At 32.7% G+C, this 20,911-nt stretch overlaps 1 protein-coding gene across 1 annotated transcript; it reads right to left on the bottom strand.

Annotated features, from left to right (window-relative positions):
* Nucleotides 1-2,718: 2,718 nt before the first annotated feature.
* LOC143048682 (uncharacterized) lies at nucleotides 2,719-19,005 on the bottom strand. Its single transcript, XM_076222489.1, has 6 exons — nucleotides 18,880-19,005; nucleotides 11,660-11,719; nucleotides 9,966-10,352; nucleotides 6,152-6,340; nucleotides 4,772-4,862; nucleotides 2,719-3,481 (listed from the first exon to the last, which is right to left on the bottom strand). The coding sequence occupies exons 1-6, from the start codon at nucleotides 18,938-18,940 to the stop codon at nucleotides 2,986-2,988; spliced, it is 1,284 nt and encodes a 427-aa protein (XP_076078604.1). The 5' UTR covers nucleotides 18,941-19,005; the 3' UTR covers nucleotides 2,719-2,985.
* Nucleotides 19,006-20,911: the final 1,906 nt, after the last annotated feature.

Below are 20,911 nucleotides of genomic sequence, written 5' to 3'. Positions count from 1 at the left end.
ACGACGGACGCCAAGTGGTGAGAAAAGCTCTCTTGGTCCTTTGGGCCAGGTGAGCCAAAAAAGGAATAAGCAGTATCTTTTAACTTCTCTTTCCACTATAAAGATGATGTTCTCTCACTAAATAATTCACAATTTGTTGACTATTTTGGACGCAACTATCCCATCATACTTAAAAAAAGGATACAACTTATACAGTTAAGTTTGATTCATAGCTTGACTTACATGTACAGCTAGAAATTGACAATGATGGTCGGTTGAAAACAAAACTTTACGACAAAAGAGATGATTTTAGCTTCCCGATTGTCAACAATGAGCCAAACCCGTACCGCATTGTCATCTGTAAAAGGCCACGAAATGATTGTGGATATAGTTAGAGTCCCAGATGCTCTTCAACTCCGTATATTATGTATTGACCTTTTAAGTTTTTGATTCGAATGTCACTGATGAGGATTTTGTAGACCAAAGAGAGGCTACAGATAGCAGAGGGACACCCAAACCATAAGTCGAAACAAAACTAACAGCGCCATGGTAAAAAAAGGAAAGCGAAAGACAAAACATTAGTGCACAAAAAACAACATTTAAACTTAAAACTTAGCAGCATGAACCCCACCATAAACTGGGCCTTCCGGAAGGGTAAGCAGATCCTGGTCCAAATGCTTCTGTAGTATACAATTATAAGTTTAGTTTCTTTGTTCAGTAATTTATAAATATTTTGAGCAAAAATTAATCATGTTAAGAAAAATAAGAATTGGGAAAAAGTAATATCATAAGACTATTGTAGACTTTTGATATCAATTGCATATAGTTGTACTTGCTAAACAACATTTATACTCCAGCGTCAATACATGTACATGTATAATATGGATTCCAATATATTATTTATGAAGTGTTGATATTTTTCTCTTTACCCGACTGACGAATAAGGTAACTTACTACCTTAAATATCAATAATAAAAAAGTATTCTTAGCGTACCCCTTTCACAAAAAAAAATTGTTAACCTCTTAAATATTTGAAAATATGACAACGCAATGCTTTATTATACAGTTTTAACAAAATATCATGTAGAGATTGCAACAGTATGGCTTTATTACACGCAAAGCATTAGGCACTAAGCATGTTAACACGAATTTTATTTCAGTTATCGTATGCTGTTGCGTATAAACGGACGCTTGTTAGAAAACGCATTTTAATTGCTGTTTGCATTTATAAGAAGTCATGTCCGACAACACTTAGTCAGCACCTAATAAGGAACATTCATACCATGTTTCGTTTCATTCCATTCAGTGATTCTCGAAAAGAAGTCATTTGTATGCATTTTCCATAGGGTCCTATGTTAAACTTAGTCCCCCCGCTGGCGGCCATCTTGGATGATGGATAGGCTACAAAATAACAACACTTGGTCAACACCTCATAAGGAACATACATGCCATATTTGGTTTCATTCCATTCAGTGGTTCTCCAAAAGAAGTAGTTTGTATGCATTTTCCATAGGGTCTTATTTTAAACTAAGTCCCCCGCTGGCAGCCATCTTAGATGGTGGATCCGCTACAAAATAACAACACTTGAGCAGCACCTCATAAGGAACAATCATGCTATGTTTTGTTTCATTCCATTCAACGGTTCTCTAGAAGAAGTTCAAAATGTAAAAAGTTAACGCCGACGACGAACTACACCGGATGATAACGGACGACGCCGGACGACGGACGACGGACGCCAAGTGGTGAGAAAAGCTCTCTTGGTCCTTTGGGTCAGGTGAGCCAAAAAAGGAATAAACAGTATCTTTTAACTTCTCTTTCCACTATAAAGATGATGTTCTCTCACTAAATAATTCACAATTTGTTGACTATTTTGGACGCAACTATCCCATCAAACTTAAAATAAAGGATACAACTTATACAGTTAAGTTTGATTCATAGCTTGACTTACATGTACAGCTAGACATTGACAATGATGGTCGGTTGAAAACAAAACTTTACGACAAAAGAGATGATTTTAGCTTCCCGATTGTCAACAATGAGCCAAACCCGTACCGCATTGTCATCTGTAAAAGGCCACGAAATGATTGTGGATATAGTTAGAGTCCCAGATGCTCTTCAACTCCGTATATTATGTATTGACCTTTTAAGTTTTTGATTCGAATGTCACTGATGAGGATTTTGTAGACCAAAGAGAGGCTACAGATAGCAGAGGGACACCCAAACCATAAGTCGAAACAAAACTAACAGCGCCATGGTAAAAAAAGGAAAGCGAAAGACAAAACATCAGTGCACAAAAAACAACATATAAACTTAAAACTTAGCAGCATGAACCCCACCATAAACTGGGCCTTCCGGAAGGGTAAGCAGATCCTGGTCCAAATGCTTCTGTAGTATACAATTATAAGTTTAGTTTCTTTGTTCAGTAATTTATAAATATTTTGAGCAAAAATTAATCATGTTAAGAAACATAAGAATTGGGAAAAAAGTAATATCAAAAGACTATTGTAGACTTTTGATATCAATTGCATATAGTTGTACTTGCTTAACAACATTTATACTCCAGCGTCAATACATGTATAATATGGATTCCAATATATTATTTATGAAGTGTTGATATTTTTCTCTTTACCCAACTGACGAATAAGGTAACTTACTACCTTAAATATCAATAATAAAAAAGTATTCTTAGCGTACCCCTTTCACAAAAAAAATTGTTCACCTCTTAAATATTTGAAAATATGACAAAGTAATGCTTTATTATACAGTTTTAACAAAATATAATGTAGAGATTGCAACAGTATGGCTTTATTACACGCAAAGCATTAGGCACTAAGCATGTTAACACGAATTTTATTTCAGTTATCGTATGCTGTTGCGTAATAACGGACGCTTGTTAGAAAACGCATTTTAATTGCTGTTTGCATTTATTAGAAGTCATGTCCGACAACTCCAATAAAGGGTAATTTCTGGTAATTCGTACTATTTGTTGCACATTTTGTTTTGTCCTCATTCATCAGCTTTCCCCCTATTTGTTTTATCAACCACCGCATATGTCTGATCTACATGTAAACCAGACATCTCCATGTCCTTTTCGCTGCTATTCCTTACCAAAGTAGAAGCATGTTTAACACTTTTAGATTTTCTCCCTTTGTCTACCACGGCATATTCATCATTGCTATTTTCCAAGATAGATATATGTTGTGTTTGGTTGTCTGCTTCACGGAAGTTGACGGCCGCTTTCGGTTTATGTTTAGTATCTGGACTTCCTATTGAACTGTAGTTTCCGTCAGCTGTACTATATTCGACATCAGAACTTCTACTTTCATTAACTCCTCGTTTCCGTCCTAAATCAACCATATGGTAATTACCGTCCTCAATAATATCTTGTTGATCGGAGGAAACGTATAACATGTTACCCTTTAGTTCGCCATTATCAGAATCAGGATCATTACTTCCATGCGTAGTTTGTTCTCCATTTATAGTTTTCTTCTTTGATCTTTTCCTGTAATTCCAAATAATTATGTTTTATCGTGATAAACAAACAACTTTAATTTTCTTTTCTTAGAAATATGGAATATGGAATATTGAGTATCAGTGAGCATAATTACCAAGGAGCCGTTATCTAACGGCAATAATGTCCCAGTTAAGGTCAATAAATTTTCGCCTGAACACCAGGAACTTGATACTACATATAAAACGTTTAACTTAACTTATTCAAAATTAGCGATGATTGTAATATTCAATACGAAAAAATTTGTCTTTAAATTAGAAATCAGTAAAACCATTGTATAATAAAAAAAAAAACATGTCAGAAAAGCAATTATATACAGAACACTCACGATGGTGTACACAAGATAAAACAAACAAGTATAGGGTATGCAATCTATTATATTCACACATACAGTAAATTCGAACTTAGCAGTAATTTGATATGCGGTACGAATGCTATTATCCATTAAAGTTTGTTTTTTTAAATAATCAGAATGTGTTTGACTTCCATTCCAATCTGTTTTTGTTTGTTTATACAATGACCTTTATTATAAACTAGTCTTGGTTCTGTGTTGAAGGCCTCACTAACACTTTTGGATAAAGACGCGCGGTTCGTTTGGTTTTAGTATGGCTTTTTTTATATTATTGTACAATTCTGAAATTGCAGCAAAACAATCTATTTAATGGTCAGGAAACTATTGATATGCCGGTGTTAATCTGAGATCTTTTCTATTTCATACAAATCAATAAATCTCATATAACGACACAAAGTACGCGGATAGAGATGATATCTTCAAAAGATATGAAGTTAATCAGTTTCAACAAGTCCTTGTTTTGATTATTTCCATTCTGTTAGGGCTGTTTGTTCTAGGTCTGTTGTTGTAAATCATGAGATTATTTCATGAAAATGCAAAACAACAAATGTACCGAACTCCAAAGATAATCCAAAACGGAAAGTTCGTATTAAACACAAAACCAAAAGCTCATTTACACAAAACTAACGAACAACAACTGTAATATTCCCGACTTTGAACATGCATTTACCATATATAAACGGTTGACTAAACCTGGTTTTATAGGTAGCTAAACCTCACATGATTGTTTTACAATGTACAAAAATGTACCTTATCTTTGAAACATTTTGATGACGGAATACCAGCACTGAAAATGGAAGACACCAAACCAATTAATACGCATTACTTTTTTCATTGTTGTCATTTTTGTAGTGATATTCATATTTCAGGTTTTTAATGGACATATTGCAGATAAACAAAATAAGAAAATAACGTTGAATGCAATTTACCTTATACACAGTATAATCAATAGAATAACTATAATCACAAGCACTCCTCCTGCACACGCTCCTGTATAGATGTACAGTTCTAACTTCTTATCTGTAAAAAAAAATGAATTCAATACGATTCTTTGCAACTTTGAATATAAATCACATTCAACTAAGTTGTCTCTATTACTGTATCTTTAATATCAAACCGATAACAACATTAAATGGTATGTCTGTTTTTCATTAATCTTGATAATTATGGTCTCATAATATGATCTATAAACTAAATAGACAACTTTCGAGTTCGTTGCAAATCCGTCAAAAATGTTGGTTTTAGTGAACATCATTCGTGCGTTTAGGGGCGTCGTCACTTCAAATTTTATCATGAGCTTTAGCTGATAGTTATGACGTTTGTGTTTCTTATCGTTTATATTACTTAAAGTATGTAGACTTTTTTATATAATACATACTGAGTCTAAAAATAAAAGTTTACCGCAATTCAAAAGTCATAAATCGATTCAGAAAAAACAAATCCGGTGTGCAAACTGAAACCGAAGGAAACCCATCAACACTATCATGTATTGAATTTTGAACAGCGGTATACTACTGTTGCCTTTATGTATTGCTTATATGGCAATTTTACAGAAATGTTACTATAAATATATCACTAGAATTGTGTGACAGGAAACAGCACAAACAAACGCAAGAACTATCAGCTGAAGCTCATGATAAAATTTGAATATAAAGGCCCAGGCCCTGTGTAGAATAAAAAAAATCTATTGCTTCCATACATTATTTCGATTATAATAGGATTGATATTTGTAACACAGCGAAATCGACATAGCGTTTGCACATATATGTTACGATACATGAGGATTTACGTATGCTATATATTTCTTACAGCCATTATATAACTTACATCTCTATAAGTCTGCGCTAAGTATAGATATATCGAGAATTTTATCACATTGTTGTTAACAAAGCGAAAGACGCACGTCATGTTAGAATCTTGAAGTTCATACAAAGGCTGTGACGACGTCATAATTATTTGGATTAACACGATAACTTATTCAGGGAAAATGGAAATTAACTAAACCATAGTGACTAATAATACAAATGTGAAATAAACTGAAAATACAACAAACGATAAGACTAAACAAAACATCCCACAAAACACACAATAAAACATCATACCTAAATGCATGAATATTGTATTTTTTGTATTTATTTTACTATGGGGAAGTCTTTCTACGAATATATAACTGATGTTTTTGTATTTTGCTTCTAGCAAACATTCGGCTGTTGTCTGCTCTTTTGTAAGTTTTTTGTCTCTTTGACTCATTTCCCATTTGCATTCTCAATTTAATGAACTTTACTACATCTTAAAATGATTAACATTACCCTCTTGATTGTATCCTTTCTTTGATCCAGTTTTATCATTGTCTTCAGTAGCAGCTGTTGTCGGCACTATTTCTCCCTCAGATTGTAGCTTGTCTTTATATGTTGTTGCTGCTGATACATGTGTTGTTGTCTCATCAGGATCATCACACTGTATGTTTAATTGTACTTTGGGATCTTTCGACTTATCGTCTAATATTAAAATTATTTTTTATATTATCAATTAACGAAATTCACAATGAAGTATTATTATATCTATTTGTTATGTTATCAATTAACGAAATTCACAATAAAGTACTTTTGTATTTATTTGTTATAGTATCAATTAACGAAATTCACAGTAAATTACTTTTATATTTATTTGTTAGAGTATCAATTAACGAAATTCACAATAAAGTACTATTATATTTATTTGTTATAGTATCTTACTATTAAAGAAATTAAAGAATAAAGTACTATTACATTTATTTGTTATAGTATCAATTAACGAAATTTACAATAAAGTACTATTAAATTTATTTGTTATAGTTACTGTATCAATTAACGAAATTCATAATAAAATACTATCAAACGCAAGTTTAAATTTAAAACGAAATTCTGCTTTTAGTCATAAGTATGCAATCCACATTAAGTAGAGAATGTGTCTGATCCCTTTTTTAATGAACCGAAGGATCGGATTTCATAGCTTTCAAAGGAGGAGCGAGAGATACCAGAGGAACAGTCAAACGATCGAACGCTATCTAGATTTAATATCAAATGAAACTATTTACGACGTGTTAAACAAATTAAACAACGAAATGACATTGTGTTTTACAATTTATGTCAGTTTGTTTTGTTCACTTAAGGAATGACTGTAATAATGTTTCTGTCTACGAAGAAATAACATACAAAATGTGATACACACTGAATAACCCGCGTGTATTAATAAATTTTTTTTTTAGTAAATTGTTATATCATGACAAGTAACAGATCAAGTTCGAATTTTAGTTTCGGTCTAATGATTATGTGCAGAGTTTTAGTCCTTGGACTAAGAAAATGCACTCAAATGATCAGTCCACACTCTTTTTGTCATGCTTGAAGTTTTTAATTTGTTATTTGGTATATAGTTTTATACTAGCTTTCAGTAACTGCCAGTAATTTCAAATCTGTACTTAGTGTGTTTTGGTTGTCGGGATGTACAATTCCCGGCCACGTCCACTTGTTTTGGCGTTTGAATTTTTATCTATCTGATGAGTTAAGCCTTTTTCAACAAATTTTTATAGTTCGTTCTTATGTTACACCACTGTTCAAGTTGAAGAGAGAGTTGGGATCCCGCCAACATGTTTAACCCCGCCACATTGTCTTCGTATGTGACTGTCCCAAGTCAGGAGCCTGCTATTCAGTGGATGTCGTTTGTTTATGTGTTACATATTTTTTTTCGTTGATTTTTTGTACATAAATTAGGCAGTTAGTCTTCTCGTTTGAATTGTTTTACATTGTCATTTCGGGGCCTTTTTTGCTGACTATGCGGTATTGGCTTTACTCATTGTTGAAGGACGTACGGTGACTTATAGTTATTAATTTCTGTGTCTTTTTGTCTTTTGTGGAGAATTGGCAATCGAACCACATCTTCTTTTACAAAATCATCGGGTATAAAAAGTACTCAACTATCAGGCCAATACAAGAATATTAATTAAAAAAAGACGAAAAATTGTCACTTGGTATTGTCATCGACAAAACTATTAGTAACTATAGCATTATAGAGCTCTCATCTGTTTAAAATTATTCATCCTTAATGACTAAAAGAACAGTATTTAATGCCGTTGCGTAAAAATATTTAAAAAAAAAGGAAAATGTTTGCACTTTTATTGGTGCCGACAAACAACCAATGTATAGGTATAAAAAGTAATCAATTATCTTCATCTACAATTTTTTAATGCAATTAACAAATAACCGAATGGCTATTGCTTCACACAAAATTTTGAAAAAAAAGATTTCTAAATTAATACAAGCAATACATAACTGTAATAATGTGTTTGAAGATTGGAAAATAATATTTAAAATATATGTAAGCATACGATCGATTGCGAATAAAAATATATTGGGGTCAAGCTGCTTACCATTTAGATAGGAAAACCAAAAAATCTAATCCTTATGAAAGTGGATATCCTTTTTATGGTGATAACATGCATTTTATTTATGCTTCAATGTATAGCAGAATTTGATTTTTATAAACGTGATATGGATTACCGTCATAAGTTAGAATATATTAATGATTAAGGGAAATGTTGTCCATTTGGCTGAATCCTGTACGCAGTAAATTGCTCGTACTTAGATTCGCGCCGTGTTCTTTTTCCTTGCATTCAAATTCTTTCGATATGTTCCTGATTTAATGATGACAATAAGCCGGATATGCTTAAGCACTTTTCGTGTATTGACTTTTGTTTAAAACAACGCGTTACCATTCAACGGGTTCATGAAGGTGGCACGGTAGTATTCCTGGCCCATAAGGGATAATGATAGCCTTATTAGAATGTTCACCACTTTCTAACACTGCCAAAAATTCTACATTCATAGCTAACTGAAGTACTTTCATTTTACTATTAAGAAATAATATATTATGTTTGTTTCATTATAATACGTTATTCTGATTGGCTAACTGCACATCACGTGTTATTCCTTAAGCAAATGCATTACTCAATAAAACTTATCATTCATGTTAACACGAGGTCCCACAATAAAGTTCACAGGTGAATTAAATAAAAAGTTGATAAAATACGAGTTTTCATGATCCTAGCTAAAAAACGTTATTATAAGTATTAACTTTTTTTTGGCTTTATAAATTTTTTGATATGAGCGTCACTGATGAGTCTTTTGTAGACGAAACGCGCGTCTGGCGTACTAAATTATAATCCTGGTACCTTTGATAACTATTTACACCACTGGGTCGATGCCACTGCTGGTGGTCGTTTCGTCCCCGAGGGGATCACCATCCCAGTACTCGACATGAATATCAATAATGTGGTCATTTTTATAAATTTCCTGTTTACACAATTTTATTCAATTTTTAAAAAAACTAAGGATTTTCTTATCCCAGACATAGATTACCTTAGCCGTATTTGGCATAAAATTTTGGAATTTTGGATCCTCAATGCTATTCAACTTTGTACTTGTTTGGCTTTATAAATATTTTGATATGAGCGTCACTGATGAGTCTTTTGTAGACGAAACGCGCGTCTGGCGTACTAAATTATAATCCTGGTACCTTCGATTACTATTGAATGCTTCTTTTTGTAACTTCATAGGGTTGTAAAAGCGTTGACCGTGCGCACATTTTTAAAATGAAGTACTTCGCTTTTACACCCCAACAAATTTACAAAAAGAGGCAATCAATTCTTAAATAAATGATTGTGTACCATGCCTGTTTACTTTTTTCCCTATTTAAAAAAAACCTTAGGCCACTAGGGCTTTTGGGTCTTTTATCATGCAGTGAATACACAATTTAAAAAAGTTCTCAAAAAATCATTTTCATCTGTATATAAAACTATTTCATATTTTTCTACACCCGCTTCATCCCTCATCTTGGGAAAGTATGTTCAGTTGATACTGTATGTTTTGTTCAATTACACTGTTCAGATACATTGACTTAGGTAGGGTACACAAAAGAGCAGCCTAAATTCTGGAATGCAAATACTACCGTGCCACCTGAATGCCTCTGCTGTATTGTTTGACATTGAAATTGTGGATAGAACTAGGAAGTTCATCTTTTCTCTTTCGCGTAACAGGTAAGAAAGCATCGTGCATTTTATTAATTTTTCTACATGAAACAGATACATACCTCTAAATATATGCATGCAGTATCCTCTGGTAAAATTGCCAGCAATAACTCTGGATTTCAGTTCGATAACGCTATCGTTTTCTAGAACAATTTCTCGCTTTTTAGTACCATTTTTACATTGTATTGGGTCAATATTTCTAATAAATCCTGTAACTTCAGGATAATCAACATCAATAGCTAGTCCACAATTCTGTGTTGATGGAACTGTCTTTTCCAGGTTTTGGTATCTTCTCATTTGTACAGAGTAATTGCCTGTATTATTTAGAAGACTGATGCGACACTTACAGTTAGCTTTCTGCTTCATTACACGTATAATTACACTGTCTTTAAATTTCTTTCCGTCAGCACTATTTTCAAATACGTGGTCGCCTGTACACATGTCTGCCGCTAAGAGAAGAAACAATGTGAGTAGATAAACTGTTTTTTTTCATGTGAGTAGTAACTTAAACAGGGATGATTTTAGTATGATTATTTTCAAAATGAAGCTTCTTTTATTTTAAATGATCTCTCATAAATTCGTCCGAATTGAACACATTTCTAATCAATCTACATGACGACATAAGAGGCAAGCCAACATGTAGACAAGGTCTGCTCGTAATAACTTATTATTTTCTGTGCGATGCAACAATTAATGAAAGCATAACAAACATCTCTAAAGAAACACACATCTAGCTTTTCTACACTTAATCATAAAAATATAATGCAAATAATACACATTTACTATACAGAACGTGTTGTTCTTAGAAGATACTTTCAGCACATCGATACATACAATACAAGTATCTGACTTATATGGCTATGGAACCCCACTCGTACTACCGACTATAAAATGACCGTGCAGTACTAACCAAAGACCTATAATTAGATACTAACCGAACTAGTTCTATAGTAACTGAAGATGGAAATATAAAGGAATATAAGTACATTTACTTTTGTTCTTATATTAAAGACATTTATATATATATTAGCTCATTTTCCGTATACGCTTACTGCTTATTTATTAATTTTAACCGATTTTTTTCAAAGTACAAAGGTGATAATCGCAAAAAAAAAAGCTTTTTCATACTTTCGACATTCTATTAATTTCTGAAAAGGAAAGAAGTATATTTTGCAAGGATTCAATATAAAGTCCGTATCTGTCAAATCATTATGAGCTTTGTTTAAATCTAAGCAGAATACTAGTTTATCGAATCGATTTAATGGCGATCGGTATACAACTCCGAATTTACCTTTATCGGGTGGACACTGTGAACATACTAGTATGCATATATAGACAATGTCTCAGCGACCAGTTGATTTAAAATTTTATCTTATGGTTTTGACCTGTTATCTTTTTCTCGCAAGGATAGATAAATCTAGTATCACACTGCACAGAGCGTGATACCTAAAAGTGATACTGAAATTTACGTTCATTTGATTGGTTCATCCAATATCACAAGTCGACATTACGGTCATTGACGACTTTCAAAGGTTAAGATGATGTATATTTCGTCCATAACAACGGACGTGTGTGATTTCGTCAATAATATATAAAACACTAACTCATTTCATCAGACAATCTTCCTTCCTATTTATCAAATTTTATTACACATTCTGAAGTGTACACAGGTCTTTAAATGTCTGATACTAAAGTTTGACGCAGGAAAAGGACATATGACATCATACAGGAATGTGCAACAGACTAGATCAATTACCTATATCATTATGCTTATAGCCTTTGCCAATAAAACACGGATCATCTACAGCTCCCAACTCTGAAATATATAAAGCATCTTATCATCGTGTATGTTCACAAAAAAAATGTAAAGAAAACAAAAAGATTAATTTTATGTCTGATATTTGTTATGCAATCAAATGTTTTTCGATTATTATTGTCAATTTTCAATAATCGACATAAAAGGGTTTTTTTCTTTCAGAAAATGATGCGTAAAGATAATGCCATCAAATATTTAAACTGTGAAATTAATCTTTTTGATACCCATTTTGTAACTTTTTAATACTGCAGTTTTATCATGTATATCTTTTATATAGTTTTGTTATTACTATTTGCAAAAGTATAAATTATTCTAAATCAAAGGGATGTTCTGGTACCTAACAGAAAACCCTGGCCGATTTTGGCACAACTTTTTTGAACTTTTGGTCCTCGATGCTGTTCAACTTTGTACTTGTTTTGGCTTTCAAACTTTTGTATCTCGGCGTCACTAGTAAGTCTTGTGTGGACAAAACGCACTTCTGGCGTATTAAATTTTAAACCTGGTGCCTTTTGTTAGCTATTATTCGTGTGTTTCTTTGTCAAGTGTGTTCTCCTTTTTATTTCAATTGTAGTCCTGTAATGTTGTGTTTTATAAAATGTTATATTTAACATGACCATAAAAGAGGGAGGTTTGGCATGCCACAAAACCAGGTTCAACCCACCGTTTTCCTCTTTAAAAAATGTCCTGTACCAAGTCAGGAATATGGTCATTGTTATATTATAGGCAGTTTCTGTGTGTGTTACATTTTCACGTTGTTTTTCTTTTGTATCGTTTGTTTCCTCTTATATTTGAGTGTGAATTCACATTATTATAAGTCGTGTCACGGTACTTTTCTATCCCAAATTCATGTATTTGGTTCTGATGTTATATATGTTATTCTCATCGGATTTTGTCTAATGCTTAGTTCGTTTCTGTGTGTTTTACATTTTAATGTTGTGTCGTCATCCTCTTATATTTGATGCGTTTCCCTCGGTTTTGGTTTGTGACCCGGATTTGGTTTTTTTTCTATCGATTTATGAGTTTTGAACATCGGTATACGACTGTTGCCTTTATTTGTTGCATTTTTTTCAATAAATGTTTTTGGGGGGAAATGTCTGTAGCATTTCATATTACATATTAGAAATGTATGTCAATATCTCATTTCAGATTTCTTATTTCAGAATCTACATTCCAAATTCCCATTTAATTTTTCCTTAGAAAGGCACAGGGACTTTAATATAAGAAGCTATTGTAACATTCAAAGATCAGTAAGAAGATAAAGAAAGAAATATTTTTTCAAAGTCAATAGTCCAATTGTATGTACTTAAAATGGCTTTGTATTCTGAAATATTTACTACCTCAGCATGACATGTACGCAATTATAAATTAGAAACTCCAAAAGAAGCGAGACCGGGTATGTCGAGATAGTAAGCGTCAGATGTTATCATTGCGTCATTCGGCATGCAAATCCAAATTCAGTCAACACGTAACATTGAAGATAAGACACGATGGGTAATTCCATAGACCAGACGGCAATTGTAGTTTCTAACGATTAAAAAACCGCATACGCATGTCACAGGTGAGAGTAGATGGTCTTGGAGTATTTAGGTTCTGACGTTGTCTATCATCTTGATAACGAGTTTATTTTTTTTTAATATGTATATGTGTCAACATTTACTAATAAAAGAGGGGCAAAATATACAAGAGGAACAGTCAAACTCCTAAATCGAAAATAAACTGGCTATGCCTTTTCTAAAAAAGAAAAGCGCACAGAATACACCATAGAAAAAATAAAGACTATGCAACACGAACCCAACCAAAAACCGGAGGTGATCTCAGGTGCTCCGGATGGGACAGCATATCCTGCTCCATATGTGGCACCCGTCGTGTTGCTCGTGTTATTAAAACCCGACGATAAGTCTAACTGTGTTTCACTATGTGAAATACCCGAACGTATAAGAAGTCTGCATGTTGAGCTATATTTACGAATGATGTCCTTATACAGATGATAACATTTAGTAAATGTTTTGACAAGTTTGTGATATCGAAAACCGTGGTGTAATAATTTTTCAGTAATACATAAATTTGTCTCGTTAAAATCTAAAACATTGTTACATACACGAGCGAATCGTACAAGTAGAGATATATAAACACCGTACGATGATGACAAGGGAACGTCACCATCTAAATATGGATAATTAACGATAGGAAATGAAAAATCATCTATTTTATCATAACTTTTAGTACTAAGCTTTCCGTTAATGATATAAATATCAAGATCGAGGAAAAGGCAGTGGTCATTGTTAGTATTATCCTTATTTAAAGTAAGTTCAACAGGATACATTTCTTTAGTAAACATACTGAAGTCGTCATTATTTAGAGCCAAAATAGCATCCAAATATCTAAAAGTATTATTAAATTTGTGTATCAGATGTTGTTTCGATTGGTCTTTGCTGATTTTTGTCATAAATTGTAACTCATAGCAATACAAAAACAGGTCCGCAATAAGTGGTGCATAGTTAGGTTTGTTTTGGTTACAAATTATTGTCAATATGATGGACTCGTATGCCACTGTCGTACAAGTGAGAGGTTTATTTATCTATAAAATCAGGTCAAATCACCATTTTTCTTACATAAAAAGGACGTTTCGATAAGAAGTCAGGAATATATCAGTTAAAATTGAGAAGGGAATTGAGGGATTGTTAATGAGACAACAATCCGACTTTATCATAGCTAAAAAATCCCGCCCTCAGAGGCGGTCGTAAGCTGTCCTTTTACAAAATTCTGTACTTGTTGAGTGGAAATGGACGTCAAAAATAATTCCAAAACATATTTTTTTTAATGAGCTTAAATTGAAATAACTTAAATTGCTTTTCACTATCTTGGTGTGTTTGAGATTTTCATTTTTTTCGTTTTGAATTTTGCATTGAGGTATTTTATTATTTCAATACTTTAGGACACATTCACGTCGTATCAGTCATCAAATATGTGATAACTACAGTAAAACGTAAGTTTAGTCGATTTCAATTGTTTTCGTTATTACTCTGTTTGCGAAGTGTTTCGAAAAGACTATTATTTGGTAAACGATGTCCAAATAGTGTGGATCGAGCTTTTTTAATGACATAAATGTGTATTCAAAATTTATGTTGCTTTTGAAACTTTTGAAATCAACAAATAGAAAATTAATAACATCACCTTCAACCCTATATAAACATATCAAGCCACTAAACCCTAGAGATATGTTGTCAATCAAAAGTTTGATATGATACCATCCTCGATATATTTGTTAAATGAAGACGCTTCTTTTGTCGTTCGTTTTAGGATTTTTATAACGTTTACGTGTCAAGTGAAAAAGGGATGTTTTTATTGTCAATTTTCTGTTGAGGAAGACGAGAAGGATGGATTTTTTGATTTTATAAACTGTTTTGTTTATGATGTACATGTAAGCATTTATGTGGGATCTCAAGTTTTGCTGCGAATTTCATCTTTTAAAGTTTTGCATTTTTTGCATTTACGAAAAATACAATTCAATGCTTTGTCTGCAGGAGCAAAATTTTTTCTTGTTTTCTTGTAAATTGATTATAATGCATTCAAAACCTAGGGTTACTTGAATGGTAACACATCTTCTCTTGTCAAATTGTAGATGCATGACCGAACGGGTTTTTTTTCTTTCTTTCAGTTAAAGTGTCTTGTATAAAGTCATCTGTCTCGTTCTTCATAAATTTGCTGACATACAGCGGTTCAACTCCATCAATTAATAACCTGAAGTTGTTCTTCAAGTTGATTAGCTAGATAATACAATATATTTGGCTATCAACATCAGTTATTCATTGTTCCTGGTTATCGCATATCCAGCGGCTATTAGTAATGAACAAAGCAATCAGGAAGTTTACATTTTACTTCCTTTTTATTATATTCAGATAAAAGGTTAATAACGAATATTATAAAAAGTAATGCTCATCACCTTTTAAAAAGACTCATGACATTGACGTAATAAACAAACATCATAGAATCAGGATCAATGCGATCTATTTAACGATTATGGGACGACTTGTTGTGTAGTTGAAACAGCTTGTAGTCTGCTTTATATCCATCTGATGATTTAAGTCCTTTTCACCTAATTTCTATAGTTGGCTTTTTTTTTATACTATTACACCACTGCCACAGTGTAGGCGGATGGTTGGCGCCTTCAAACTAGTTTAACACCGTCACATTTTGTAAGTGACTGTCCCAAGATTGGAGCCTGTTACTGTATTTCTTTTTTATTTCTTTTTTAGTTTTCTATTTTGTACATACATCAGGCCACTAGTTTTCTCGTTTGAAATGATATTTTTATTCATCATGTCGTAGCCTTTTGAAGCTGGCTTCGAGGTATGGGTTTTACACCTTGCGGTAGGCCATACAGTGACCTTTTTTAATTTCTGTTTTATTCAGTCTCCTGTGGAGAGTTTTCTTTGGTAATAATACCATATCAGCTTATTATGCCCAACGATAGTAGAGGGGCATTATGTTTTCTAGTCTGTGCATCCGTTTGTCCGTCCGTTCGTCCGTCTGTCCGCTTCGGGTTAAAGTTTTTTGTCAAGTTAGTTTTTGATGAAACTGAAGTCCAATCAACTTGAAACTTAGTTCACATGTTCTTTATGGAATGATCTTTCTTACTGTAAAGCCAAATTAGACATTTGATCCCAATTTCATGGTCCACTAAACATAGAAAAAGAAAGTGCGAGTTTCAGGTTAAAGTTTTTGGTCAACGTAGTGTTTGATGAAGATGAAGTCTAAACAACTTGAAATTTAGTACACATGTTCCCTATGGTACAATTTTTCTAATTTAAATGCCAAATTAGATTTTTTAACCAACATCACGGTCCATTCAACATGGAGAATTATAGTGCGACACATCCTTGATTTTATATAAAACAAATGGACGTTGTTCATTGTAGAACTACACACTAACACGTCTAACAGCAAACAACACTGTTCCATCAATCATTTGGCGACTTGCTAGTACAATTACGACGATAGCAAAACAATGGGCTAATGGGACTAAGGCTATCATAAAACAAATTGTGAAAAAACATATAATACTCGTTTAAACAGCAAACACAAGACATCAGAAAATTTTCAATCGGAGTAGCTAAATATATGAATGCTGGATATATTAATACCATGAAACTTCGGAAGCAATGCGAATTCATACGCAGTTAAACAGTAAGGTCGTACGCCGACCTATAATTAATGTCTGTGTCATTAATTCTATTGTTGAGAGTTATTTCGTTAGCAATCATACCACATCTTTTTTTTATATATATTTTCGGTAATAGGTCACGTCCGGTACTTATCAAGATGGTAAACCACAATTTAAGACGTGTTAAACATTTCCTTAGTTTGTTTAGACATATCGGATAGGTAAAGCAATTCGTGATGATGTCCATACAAGTTAAACTATCATTTTCAATCTTTACTTTTCATAACTCAGTTTGGGCAGTTTCTACGTAAAGATCTTACTCTTGTATATGAAGAACGTAAAGTGTGAACATGCACAAGTGTAACGTAACTACTGAGATATGTAAACACATTCAACGGGTCAAACGATAGGTTATTGGTGAGAAATTGGAATTTCATAAATTGGAGGGCGGAATCAGCCCGTTTGTCATATAATGTCTGAAGTCATCCATCAGTGTCAGTATTGATGAATTATAAAGGTATGAAGCAGTCCTTCTATTTTGAATAGTATCCTTAATTTGAAGTTCGCTGGGATGTATGAGATATAAACATGGGTTATTCAATGATAGGACATCACCAACGATAAGAATTATTACCTGAAGCAAGAAATATATATCTACGATTACCATATTTATAGGACAACGTTCTTTAAAATGATATGGTTAAGTCAATCTTTAATTTGAGCATGAGGAATAACAGTGTAAAGCGTATAAAATCGAAGGTCATAATGTTTGTGCAAAAATGGTGAGATTGTTATCTAAGATTCAGCAGTAGATCTTTAGAACTTTTACGAATCTTTATCGACGTATTTCTGAAGACCATCTTTCACTGTCGAAAGAATAGAAGTCAGCATTTAAGAAAGTTGTCCATCATCTTTATGATTTAGCTAATATAAAGGAATATGCAGTTTTGTTCTTTATTCCAATATAGAAAAATAAGATGTGATATGATTGCAAATGAGACAACTCTCCAAGAGAGACTAAAATGACATACAAATTAATTCCAAGGTCTTTTATGCGACATTCAAATTAATGGTTTTTACATATGAAGACAATTTTAATGGTGGCTTCATCTGCTCGAATGACATATTTGTCGTGAAAAGAAAACTAAGCATCCATAACCTCGAGGTTCTTGAATGGGTTAGAAATCCATATGCTCATACTACAGGGAATTTCATCTTATCCATTTAGAATCAACTTACATTGTCGGAGCACCTGTAATCAACCCCAGTTTTTGGTACGGTGTGAACTGTTCATTCAATCGTTTTTTTTATATAAGGACTTTATATTTTTGCTCGTCTGTTCGTCGATTATCGTGTTTGATCATCGTTCTTATTTTGTCGACTTCTATGATATCTTCCGCATTTTCTTATTTATCAAATAATACAAAACAAGATTAATATGACAAAGAAGATGTGGTATGATTGACAATGAGACAACTCTCCACAAGAGACCAAATTGCACAGAAATGAACAAAAAGCCCCAAAATGACAATGTAAAACAAGACAAACGAGAAAACTAACGGCCTTATTTATGTCCCAAAATGTAAAGCATAAACAAGCGACAACCACTGAATTACAAGCTCCTGACTTGGGGCAGGCAAGGTGAGTTAGTATAATTTGATTCTAAAGATAAGATATAGTGGTAACAATTCATTAAAAAGTAATATGAAGAAAACATTTGACTTAGACTTAACTGAAAATAAACAAAACGATATAACAAACACCGTTATTCACATGAAATAAACTATAAACAGCAGGCAAAATGCAAACAATGAGATGAAATATACTAAAAGCTTACCTGTAACAGCTCTCTATTATAGCAGTCGAAAAAGCTAAGAAAGCCTTGTTAAAACACTGTAATCGTCAATCGGTCGAACAAAAGCATACATAATAAACATGAACAAAATGCATAAACAGCAGACAAAATGCAAAGACCTGGTATAGATCAAACGCTTACCTGATATAACGGTAAGTAACAAAATTCTTGACAACAAATATGTGCAACTAGTAATCTTCATGGTAATTAGTGATACAAACAACTAACTGCATCAATGAGGAAGTACACTGTGCAAATATAGACTGTTGAGTAAACGTTATACCAGTAATTGTGGGTGACACTTACAGGTCAAGTTTATCAGCGTTTAATCAATTAGTTTTCCCTACTTAAATTAACTGTAAGTAGTTCATATATTAGTATTTTCAAGTTATAAGTATATACTTTTTATCAGTGCCTGAATACAATTCATCTACAATTTTAATCTGGGTTTGCACTTTAAGAGTTGATATTATTTAAAACAAATATTTAATATGGATGATTTGAATTATCAAACTAAAAAGAGGAAAAAAGAAACCACTTCTTGAAACATCAATAACCCGACGAAAAAGCGGAAACAGACAAAGGCAAACAATGTGTATTCAATACAGCGATGAAATCCCGAACTCAGATGCGTGCTTCAGCTGGCCCTTAAACAAAAAAGTGTACTTGTTTGTTGACAATTGACGTTATACTAAATTCCGAAATATACAAAAGTAACTAAAATTAAAATGCATACGCGACTACTGTACGATTGTGTATTTTACAGTTTGAACAATGTCGTTTAAAATACAACTGTGGAGATACCTTTTATTTTTGTGTACTATTATTTTTCGAGATATTTCAGTCTTGCTTCTTTACTGATCAACAACTACCTTTATTCGATGCCGGTAAGAATAAATGTATTTACATTTTGAATATTTAGCTGAATTTTGCCTCCGAATGACCTTAGATCTACTCCTAATTACTTTTTGACGCAAGCAACAATCACTTTTCAATTCTGACTTCATATGATTTGAATTATGATGTCAAAGTTTAAGGGAACCTATGTGATTTCACGTAATGGCGAACAAATTGGGATACAAGTGTAAATGCGTCTATTGTCCATAAGCGCATAAGGTTAACACAATTCGATAGTCTTTTACTTCAGATTTTGTTTTATTAATGAAATTATCTGAATTAGCTCGCTTTGAATGGCTCACTTCAAATAATGTAACAAACAAACTATGAATTATGAAAAACTCATCGAATATACCAAGCTTATTTTTGCTGAACCAGACATTTCGTCAACATACACGTCAGTTGTTTTTGAATCAAATAGTATGAGGGAAAAATAAAGATTAGAATTAACAATCCTATTATTTTTTTATCAATGAACGATTATAAACATATTGTATTTGTGATTAAACGTTACTACTGAATTTTTGTGACTTTCAGGTGTCGTGGGCTTCTTAATTAAAATCCACAGAAATTTGTGTTACTAATATGTCAAAATGAAGCCTTGTCATGTTTTTTTTTTTTTTTTTAAATAATAAAAAGTATGGGTCGGTGGAAACTTTTTCACGCTACAGGGTGTGCAAAATTGTCAGATTTTGTGTAGAGTATGCATGTACAATCCTATTTTGTGTAATCAAAAGAAAACTACACCATAGTAAGTTAAAATAAAATGTTAGAAGATAAGATGAAGAAAAATTGGGTCAGCGGACTTGTTTTGTTGTTAAATAGTCAAATAAGTTAATTCGCAACATTTGCTATTATAGAATTACTTTATCTGAGTTATCACCTCTTTTTTTTAAAATACAGTCGTAAATATGACAAAACACATAATTTTCTATATTTACAGTAACAGTCTTACGCATGAATTACATACTCCTCTAAAAATTTGCACATTTCATTAAAGGTCTAGGCCAATTGTAATCTGGTACTTCAAAATCCAAGATGGAGGGAGACACCCGAGCCACCTTAAGGGTAAATGATTGTATGCTATACATCAAGTCTCCTATTTAGTCTAAATGTTACGATTAAATGATGCCAACTTCTTTTTCGAAACATATTGTTTTAATGTTGTTCCTTTTACTTTGTTGGACATTTTTTTGAACGATTGATACTTAGTAGTGTTCTTTTTCAGATGACCACAGCAAATATGAAACAACATTTGATTAATCCGATATATCAA

Source organism: Mytilus galloprovincialis, chromosome 10 (genome assembly GCF_965363235.1).
Source record: "Mytilus galloprovincialis chromosome 10, xbMytGall1.hap1.1, whole genome shotgun sequence".
Classification (NCBI taxonomy): Eukaryota; Metazoa; Mollusca; class Bivalvia; order Mytilida; family Mytilidae; genus Mytilus; species Mytilus galloprovincialis.
This window is presented reverse-complemented; position numbering and strand designations above follow the sequence as displayed.